The sequence below is a fragment of the Aphelocoma coerulescens genome, chromosome 5 (assembly GCF_041296385.1).
Source record: "Aphelocoma coerulescens isolate FSJ_1873_10779 chromosome 5, UR_Acoe_1.0, whole genome shotgun sequence".
NCBI classification, from domain to species: Eukaryota; Metazoa; Chordata; class Aves; order Passeriformes; family Corvidae; genus Aphelocoma; species Aphelocoma coerulescens.
The window spans coordinates 23,481,611-23,491,127 of record NC_091019.1 but is presented as its reverse complement, the minus strand read 5'-3'; the positions used below and the strand labels follow the sequence as shown (position 1 = coordinate 23,491,127).

Genomic DNA, 9,517 nt, shown 5'->3' with positions numbered 1-9,517 from the left:
CTGGAGCCAGCTGTTTCCTTTAGGCATACTTGCTCAGATTGTAACACAGTGTTGCTTTTTTCACCGTGCTTTCATTCTGTTTATCCTTCCACAACCTCCACGCTTACTGCTGATGTTCATAAATGGCCATGCTTTTTACTGCAGGATGTTATGTGTTATACAGAGAGTTCCATTACCTTCCTGGCACTTGGGACAAAACTGACTTACCTTGATTCATCTGAAGACTGAAGCAGGGTCGAGAGAACATGATTCTGGTTTCCTAGCTCTTAAATCCTGACCTCTAACCACTGCCCCATGCTTTTTTTCTATTGGGATGCTATTGTTTAACCCACTAACTGCAACCCTTTCGTTTTGGAAACAAAAAATTAAGATCTCATCATCCTTCCCTTCACTTTCTGTTCTATCCTAGTGCATAGTATGGAATCTGTTCCTCTGCAAGACTAAACACTATTCCCTGCCAAGCTTGTGAAGCCCAGTGGAAGAAGCATTTCTCACCGTGCAATATTCTGCTTACAAACCAACAGAGATGGAAATGAGGATGGGGATGCTGCGACAGAGGCGGTGATGGGGAAAGATCATACATTAGTGATGCCCTGGAACCAGATGTGCTGGAAACCACACAAGGCAAAGAGAAGACTTTTTCTCTCAGAAAGACGACTTATTTAAACCCTTACAAAGTGAAAGACGCAGCTTGCAAAGATAATGGTCCATATCGCCGCGGTAGTGCCATGATAAATTCTTTGCCTTCCGTTCCCGCTGGCCGAAAGCAGCGCGTTCCCAGCAACACTCCAGGGCAGAGACTTGCGCTGGCGGCACAGACGGCCCCGAGCGGCCCGGCAGGGGCAGCGCCCCGCCCCGAGGGCCGCGCCGCTCCCCGCCCCGAGGGCTCTGCCGCTCCCCGCCCCGAGGGCCGCTCCCCGCTCCCCGCCCCGAGGGCTCTGCCGCTCCCCGCCCCGAGGGCCGCTCCCCGCTCCCCGCCCCGAGGGCCGCTCCCCGCTCCCCGCCCCGGCCCCCGGCCCGCCCGCCCCGGTGACGGCGGCGCGATGGCGGCGGGCGGAGCGCGGCGGCGCGGACGGCGCCGAGATGGCGGCGCTGCAGATCCTACTGAAGGTGAGCGGGGCCGGGCCGCGGGGGGACGGGGCCGCCGTGCCGGGCCGCGGCTGAGCGCCCCCGCTTTGCTCCCCGCCAGGCGCCGTCCAAGGACGCCGTGCGGCAGCTGTGCCACGAGTGCTTCTCCAGCCCGCCCGCCGCGCTCGGCCCGCTGGCGCAGCGCGCCTGCCCCGGGCTCGCCTGCCCCGGGCTCGCCTGCCCCGGGCTCGCCTGCCCCGGGCTCGCCTGCCCCGGGCTCGCCTGCCCCGGGCTCGCCTGCCCCGGGCTCGCCTGCCCCGGGCTCGCCTGCCCCGGGCTCGCTGTCAGCGCCGAGGAAGCGGAGCAGGTAGGGCTGGGCGGGGCAGCCGCGGGCCCCGGCGGGACGGAGGGAGCGGGGCTGGGCGGGCGCCAGCACGGGAGGTGCCCAGGCCCTCCGGAAGGTGCGGGGCTCCGCGGCCGCTGCTGGAACGGGGTGTGCGCGGTCACGGCGACACTCGCCCGGGGCAGAAGGGAACGGGCTGAGGCTGCGGGCCGGAGGGCGCCGAGGAGCTCAGCCCCTTCCTGCTAAGGCTGTCGGGCCGTACTTGGATGCCCGAGGCTCTGGTGGTGTGCGGCTCGCAGCAGAAGCTGTGTCTCCTGGCTGTGAAGGCCCGTCCCGTGCTGTATGTCATGCTTTTCGACCCAGCAGAGCCCCTTCTCCTCTTCCCTCCTGACAGCTGGTGTCTGCTTTGCACAACCTCACCCGGCACGTGGTGTACCGCGGCTTGACCAGGGCCGAAGACATCCTCTGTCTTTTCCCAGAAAACTTCCACCAAAATCTGAAAAACCTCTTGACTAAGATAATCTTGGAGAATACGTGAGTGCTACCCACCTGCCATTTGCTTTCAGCTGGAGAGTCAAAGCCTGCGTATGTGGATAGTTAGCGACATGCAGAGTCTTGTTTCGGTGAATTTTGTGTGTGCCTTTGGCACAACCACACAGGTTGGGATGAGAAGAGTTGAACAGATTATGTCATGAGTGAAATGGCCAACAGAACACAGCCATGGGCACACAGAGTTTTCCCATGACTTTTGAAATGGATGGGGGCCACATTCCCAATATGCAAAGCCCCTCTTATCTTAACAGCTGTGTGGTGGAAGAATGGTCCTGATGGCGATAAAACGTAGAGGGCTGGATTTCCCCAATAAAAAATCCAGGTAGTATCCAGATGCCCATCCATTTGTCACTGTGGCTCAGGTGCAAAGGCACTGTAGGGGATAGAGCATACATGAGGTAGTAGCAGAGGGCAGTTCTGCTTGTACATCTCAATGCTTGAGAGCCCATTGCTTTGATAAAACCAGGCAGAAAGGTACAGGCTTTAAATGAGCTGCCCTTCCAGAAGAACCCATAGTTGGTCAGCAGTTTGCCTGCCATTACCCACCAGTCCAAGCCTTTCCATGGCACTCAGTAGCATAGGCAGTCTCTGTCCCCTGCTTACTGCTGGTGACCCTTCAGTCAGGGATAAGCCATGCTAAATGCTTGCCTCTTTTTTTTTCTCAAAGCATTGTTGATGCTGTTTTTCTCCACTTTTTCACAGCTCTGCTTGGAGGAATGAAGCACAAGCAAGTCAGAGTAAGTAGTAGTTCCCATCTCGATGCAGTTGATGTTTCCTGAAGTCATTTGAGCTTGGAGTTTAGAGCAGTGCATCCCAGCATGGCACAGGGTTATCCCTGCTGGGCTTAGATGGAGCTGTATGATTGTGGCATGGCAGAGCTTAGCAGAAGCTAACACACTTGTATTCAGATCCCTGCTCCTGTGCTAAATTGTTTCTAGCTCAAGGAATCCTATTCAAAGCTCAGCCTGGGGCTGCCTTGCAGAGTGCAGTGTATAGCAATTACTTGCAAAACTTTTGAAACTTAAGCACTCTGACTTCCTCATTCAGGTCTTTAAGGGATGTTCATATACAATAACTGCACTGTAAAGGATGTGTATATATTGTGGAATACCTCATCCCTGCATATCTTGTCAGTCCTGTGCATTCTTTCATTTCCATGCATCAGCAAGCACACTGCATGTATTTGTAACTTGCTTTTTCCTTGCCTTTCTAAATACTGACGTAATTAAGGAGTGCCAACTTTAACAACAGTATCATGGCTAGTTAGGTGTTCCTGTAGCTACAACACTTGGTTTTCTCCCCAGGAGATTTTCTTTACAACTGTAGCATTTAAAGGCTTGCCACTGAGAGCTGACATATAACAGAGGACCCCGAGGTCTGCATGGATCCTCTTTACCCTTTGCTTTGCCAGCAAAGGAGGTAGTGTCCAACAGCTAAACAATATGGCAAGACCTGGAAATACACTGTCCCTCGAAGTTTTAATGGAATATGAATAGGGAAAGAAACTATTGCCTAATGCTAATGCTTTGCTTACACTAAACAGTGTTCTAGTGTTACCAAAGCACAGAATGCTTTTTCCTGCATCCTTAGTGCTGTCATGTTAGAGATGAGAGCACCAGAACACACTGGCTAAGTCTTCACAGCCCTGAAGCAAGGCTGGCTGTGTGGCTCTTGGAGGAGGACCTCTGCTCAGACCCTTATGTCTTTGTATGTGTTAGATGAATATTTAACCCTGCTGGAATGAGACTGTCTCCTAGGAAATAATGGCTTCTCTTAGTATTGTATTCATGAAGTATCTGACATGCATTACATTGGGACCAGGGCACTGGTCCAAGGCAGACATTCCAACAGATTGATCTGTGTTAACATAAAAAAAGTGAATGGTTTCCTGCCCCTCCCAAGCCACCAGCAATCAATCTTTACAAATTAACATACGAGGCTAAACAGATGCATTTTGTGTTGTTGCAAATGCTGCCAAGTGCCGGCCCTAACTGACTGAGAACTGGAATTTGTTCCAAAAGCAGGAGCAAGGCAGCCAGTTGTGCACTGCCCCCTGGAGCTCTGCTCAAGGAAGCAGCAGGAGCAGGGAGAGAGCGCCTTTCCCCAGGCAGAAAAAAAATCAGTTAGGCAATAAAGCACAGAGGAAGCAACTTGAGTGTCTGTAGTCAGTAGGAAGGCTGGCAATCAACCCCTGGGGAGGACACTAAGCATCTTAGGATAGGCAGAATCCAGACAGTCTGCAATTGCCTGCTGAGACAGCTCTTCCCTAAGCAGCCAAGTTAGACCCGTCCTTCTTTCCTTGGGAGGGCTCAAGAGGTCTCCAGCTCTGGGCTATTGATGTCAGTATTGCACCAGACTGTTAAATGGTTTCTGTTAGGTTGCATGTAATTAGGACGATACTTGAAGTATTTTTAAGGAATGTGAAGATTGCAGTTTGCCAGTATGTTTGGTGTACTACAGGATGCTTTGGTTCCTAGGCTGGGGAACTTGAAATAACATGTTTTATATTGCTGGATTTTGGGAGCTTTCCTGTGTGCCTTCTTACCAGTTTCAGAGCAGAGCAAGAAGCATGCAGGTGCCAGAGCAACACAGGAGGAAACACTAGTTGAGTGTAGCAGGGGGAAGGCAGGGGATGAAGGTGTGGAGAAGACATGACTGCTCTCTGCTCCCAGCTGCTTTGGGAATTCACCTCTGCTTCTTGCACTGAACTATCATTGCATGTAATGATGGGAGAACCCTTTTTACCCTTCCAGTGTCATGAGGAGGCCTTCAAAGACTGGCTTATTCCAGAGCAAAATGATGTGAAACCATGTAGTAGCACTAAATTTGTACGCTTCCCAGGGCCAGAAGTGGAGAGGCACGTGCATGGTGGTAGGCACAGGTTCCAGGGTCTGGTATCATCCTGTGCTGCTGGACCTAACAGAGCCATTTTTTGATCCCTCAGTCTCCCTGCCTCAGCTCGTGGACATGGACTGGAGGGTGGACATCAAGACATCTTCAGACAGCATCGTAAGAATGGCAGTCCCTACCTGCCTGCTGCAGTTAAAGGTAATGGCAGTGGCTGGGAAGGACTGAAATAATGAATTCCAGCACCTGACTTGCCTGGGCAAACCAGCTCAGACAGGCATGTGGTGCTTGCCTCTTGCCTGGTGGGCAGTTAGACTTTTTCAGAGATGATACCTGAAATACCACTGAGCCTGGGAATGATGTGTCTGATGAAAGCTCTCTTGCACAGAAGTTTTCTGTGCATGAGCAGGTGAGAAGTCACCGTGTTTGTTCCTAGTCACTATTGTTTTCTACAGAAAAAAAAGAAGATAAATCCTGAAGCCATCATCCTTTAAGTCTAAGCACTCCATCAGCATGTTTAGCTGGCTTCATTAGTTTGGAAATGACTTTAGATTACTAATAACTTCCTTCACTGGCACATCTATCATTTGGGGAGTATACCTAACTTACTGCTTCTGTTGTGGATCCCCCCCAACCAATAAAAATCAGATGGGTGGGATTCAGAGGAGGAGTTAAAATCTAATTTCTGTGTTTGGGGTGGGGTTAAGTATCCTTTGTGGTATCTGCTGAGATGCTTTTGATACAGATGTGGCTTCCTGCCACAAGTATTTTCAAAATTTCCCAATACTCATGGCAGTGGATGCTCACTTGCATTCTGTCAATGGGAGTGCATTTCACTAGTGGAGCACACAGCTTAGGAAGCGTGCTGTGGTTCTTCAGGATGGAGCTGGATTCCAAATTCAAACCATTTTGTTTAATCTATGTATTAAACACTGACTTTTGTAGTGGCCCTGGAAAAACACATGAAGGAATTTCTTTACAACTAACATCTGCATTCCTATTTTAAGATTCAGGAAGATGCTGCCTTATGTGGAAATAATCCTGTTGTTTCTGCACTGCCTGTGGAACTGAGCAAAGAAACCCTGGACACTGTGTTAGAAGGGCTGGGAAGGATTCAGGACCAACTTCCTGCCGTTGCAAACAAATGAGTGCTCAAGGGCATGGATTCCAGCAGCAAGGAAGCAAGGATGGGAAGTATTCTCTACCTACAGCTGTCTGAAGTTGCAGCCTAGTGTAACATGTTATCTATTTCAGCAAAACAAAACTAAACAGGTTTCTTTCTTGGATGAATGAGATAGCTCTTGAAAAGCTAACACTCAAATATTCATTTGGTTGGATGCCAAAAAGTGCTTTCCTATGATGTTGTTGAACAAAATTTATTCACCATTTCAGAAGAGGATTTCTGGCTTAATCACAAGGGTCATAACTGGAAACAGCAAATAGCTGCAGCCAATGAAGCAAGTTCTATCTCTGTCCTGAAATGAGAATCTAAAAGGCTCAAGCTGGGCAATGGGCTGCCTTCTGACATGAGGAAAGGAGGGTGCTTCTCTGAAATGTGCATGGACTGAGGTGCCTGCTGCATGTAGCACTGTCCCTCTCAGTGAAGCACAGCCGTGCTGCAGATCGTTGTTACTGCTTGGAAATAGGGCAGTGACGCTGCCACGCGTTCCCTTCTGATCAGCTTCATAGCACCATTTGCAAAATGACTGTCCTGAACATCTTTAGCAGGAACTCATTTCCTCCGGTTTGAAAAGGGAAAAAGGAGTTCAGGTAATTCATGTTTGGGGTTTATTGGACTCCGGGCTTTGCCTTTGCTGCACAAAAACCATACTGGGAGAATGAAGAATTGAAGGCTGTTGTCTGTGCTGTAGGAAACCCTTCTGTGGCCATACATGCCTATACTTCTCCAAAGTGTTCTGTTGGTTGTGTAAATCTTCATTTAATTAAAGAATGAACTGCTAATTGATTTTGTGAATCCTTTTCAGTCTGGAGGAGATGTTTTCCTGGGTTACCTCAGTCTCTTTGTGATGGTGCCAAGTTTCTAGGCTAGTTTAATGGATGTTCATGTTTGTTGCTGAAGAAGGATCTTTTGTTTCCTATTCAAATTGATTCACGTTTTAAACTTCCTTCTCTTCATTATAATACAATTTCAGGACACCTTTTTTCCATGGGCACCACCTCTATACAATATTAGAGGTGATGACCCTGACCTAGAAGTTTATAAAAATATGTGCATTGAGAATGTGGAGGAGTTAAATGCAGAAAATCAACAAAATTCAGATTCTTCTTTCTGGTGAGCTTCTACAGAGGTCTGTATCCAAAAGTATTTATGGCAAAATCCAATCTTTCCTACAACGCGGGGCTCTCCTTCAAGACACAAAACATTGTTGTGTGGAAACACAAAATCATTCCAGAAGGGTGCATAAACTACAAGAACTTTGTTAATTAATTTTATACATCCCCCAAAGTACAGGCTAGAGCATAAGTGAAGGCTGTGCCTTTAAAAGATACTGGTGAAATGCAGCTTGTGCATCCAGATCAACTGTGTGACCAGTCCCTTGTCAAAGTCTACTTTGAGCAAAGATTATAATGCTTAATATGGTATCAAGGCAAACTAGTACATTTCATGTATAATAGGGACATCTGAGTAGAGAAGATGGATATTTAAGAGTATGTTCTGTAAGAGTCAAGCTGTGAAAAACATCTCTAACAGACTACTTCAGTTCAAGGAAGTTTTGTTGCCTTTGCAGCCTAGCCTTAAAAAAAAATCTCATCTAGTTTATATAGTACTGTTTTAGAAGGTGAGAATCACAGAGGAGGCAAATGATGCAGGATGAAGTACTGCAGTGTTAGAGGAGCTGAGGAAGTCAAAACACAGTGGAAATCCTTGAGGTAAATACTGAAGTTACAGTCAAAATGTAGGGTCTAATGCAATGAAGAACTGATAGTTGTTGTCATGTAAAACAATTACACAACTAGATTAGTTGTAAAGAAAAGAAAGACTTGAAAATGAAAAGGCTTTTCCAGTGGCAGAGTGGAGCTTTCTGCAGGTAGCTAAAAGTTGCTTGTGGAGTCATAATGAAAAGGAGTGTGCCCACTGGATCAGATGGCATATGCCAAACATCTGGTGACTTCAAGGGGTAGATTTCAAGTCATTCTGCAAGAAGACACTGGTATTTTCTAGCCAAGATTCAGGATGCTGTGAGAGCTTGCCTTCAAATCTTTGCCTAAATTGTTAGGTATTTTATTGTTGCCTCTAATCTCCTTAGCCATAAGAGCTGAGACTGCTCAGAAAAAGGTATATAAAACAAGGGAGGCTGAGTAGGACCGTCATTACCCAGACAGCAGGAGAACTTCACATTAAAGTCCTTTTTTATGGAGGCTGCTACACAGAAAGAATAAATTGCCTGCTACTGCTACTGCAGGCAATCATATGTGATCTTTTTAATAAAATTATTGCTCTCTTAAAATGAGTTAGATTTTCATCCTCTCTGCACATATTGCTGCTGTTTGGTAGGGCTAGCCCAAGAGATGATGTATTCATCCCTGTTACCAGTTTGTTACTGTGCCAACACTGTCCTCTTTTGCTTACTTCTTTCTTGCCTTTCCATTTTTCCCTCCTATTTAGGAAGCAGTAAAATCCCTCTCCACTTTTGATGGCTAAGCCTTGTAAGCTCTGTGTTCTGTGCCTTTCAGAATTGCAGTGGCCATTCTTCACTTAACAGTTTGCATCTCCCTTGAACGGGGTCATCACCACAAGTGTTTCTGGAGGATTGTCCAAGGACATTACTAAAGAATGAGCTGTCATAGTATGTGCATCACCTGAATGAACTCCTGCCAGGAAAGCACAAGCCTTCATTGTGAAGTGGACCTTAAAAGCTCCATCCTTGTTCCAGTATTTGAGAAATAGAAAATTCATTTTCTACATGTACACTTGATAATGGTGCTAATTCAGTTACTGTAAGCAAAACAATGATAAATTTATTTGTAAAACACAAGTATGCAAGTTAAATTCAAATTGTAATTTCACAATCAAACATGTTGAATCTGTGTCAAAGTGTTGAAAAAGCATTAAAAACATTAAAGCCTACTTTGTATTATTCAAAACAATACAAACAATGTTTCCTTTTACTTCAAGAAAATGTGCACTTTAGGGTGTTCAGACTAAAAATGGTGTAGATGTGATTGAGAGCAAGAAAAGCTTAGAAAGAAAATGCCTCTAAGATTCCTAGCTTCTACTTCAATTACTGATCTTTAAACACTGGTTTAAAACAGTAGAAGACTTTGTAAGACTCATGATGGCTCGGTAAAGGTATAATAATTACTCCAAATTTAAAGTTTTGAGTTTAATATGTGAAATTTATATATTCAAGCTCTTCCAAAGCTACCATCTGTACAAAATTTTTGTTTTGTTTTTAACTGAGGTCTTACTATTTCACTTCAAACAAGTTATTTTGTTACTAGTAATCTGGTTTAGATTTGTTTCGACCTAAGTTTAAAATGTTAGTTTCTATTTTTTTGGTATCTAATTTTCACTGAATATAGTAGTTTCTTTCACAGTATAGGTGTTCTAGATCCTGCCCAGATCAGGACTGGAAAAGGCATTTTGGGATCAAGAGACCAATCTGGGATAGATCTCTTGTTAAATGAACATCTCTCTTAAAAATCACAACAGTCCAGCTTAATCTCAGTTTTTGGTACCAGGAA

The 9,517-nt window shown here is 46.3% G+C and overlaps 1 protein-coding gene across 1 annotated transcript; it reads left to right on the top strand.

The window, feature by feature from the left end:
* Positions 1-1,030: 1,030 nt before the first annotated feature.
* COMMD9 (COMM domain containing 9) lies at positions 1,031-9,169 on the top strand. The gene is made up of 5 exons (XM_069017125.1): positions 1,031-1,110; positions 1,806-1,945; positions 2,666-2,700; positions 4,908-5,011; positions 5,818-9,169. The coding sequence occupies exons 1-5, from the start codon at positions 1,084-1,086 to the stop codon at positions 5,956-5,958; spliced, it is 447 nt and encodes a 148-aa protein (XP_068873226.1). The 5' UTR covers positions 1,031-1,083; the 3' UTR covers positions 5,959-9,169.
* Positions 9,170-9,517: the final 348 nt, after the last annotated feature.

Bases quoted from the DNA above. Each gene is read 5' to 3' on its own strand.
- COMMD9 (XM_069017125.1), top strand. From the start codon at position 1,084: ATGGCGGCGCTGCAGATCCTACTGAAG. The intron at 2,701-4,907 runs GTAAGTAGTAGT...TTGATCCCTCAG, and splicing joins TGAAGCACAAGCAAGTCAGA to TCTCCCTGCCTCAGCTCGTG. The intron at 5,012-5,817 runs GTAATGGCAGTG...TCCTATTTTAAG, and splicing joins CCTGCCTGCTGCAGTTAAAG to ATTCAGGAAGATGCTGCCTT.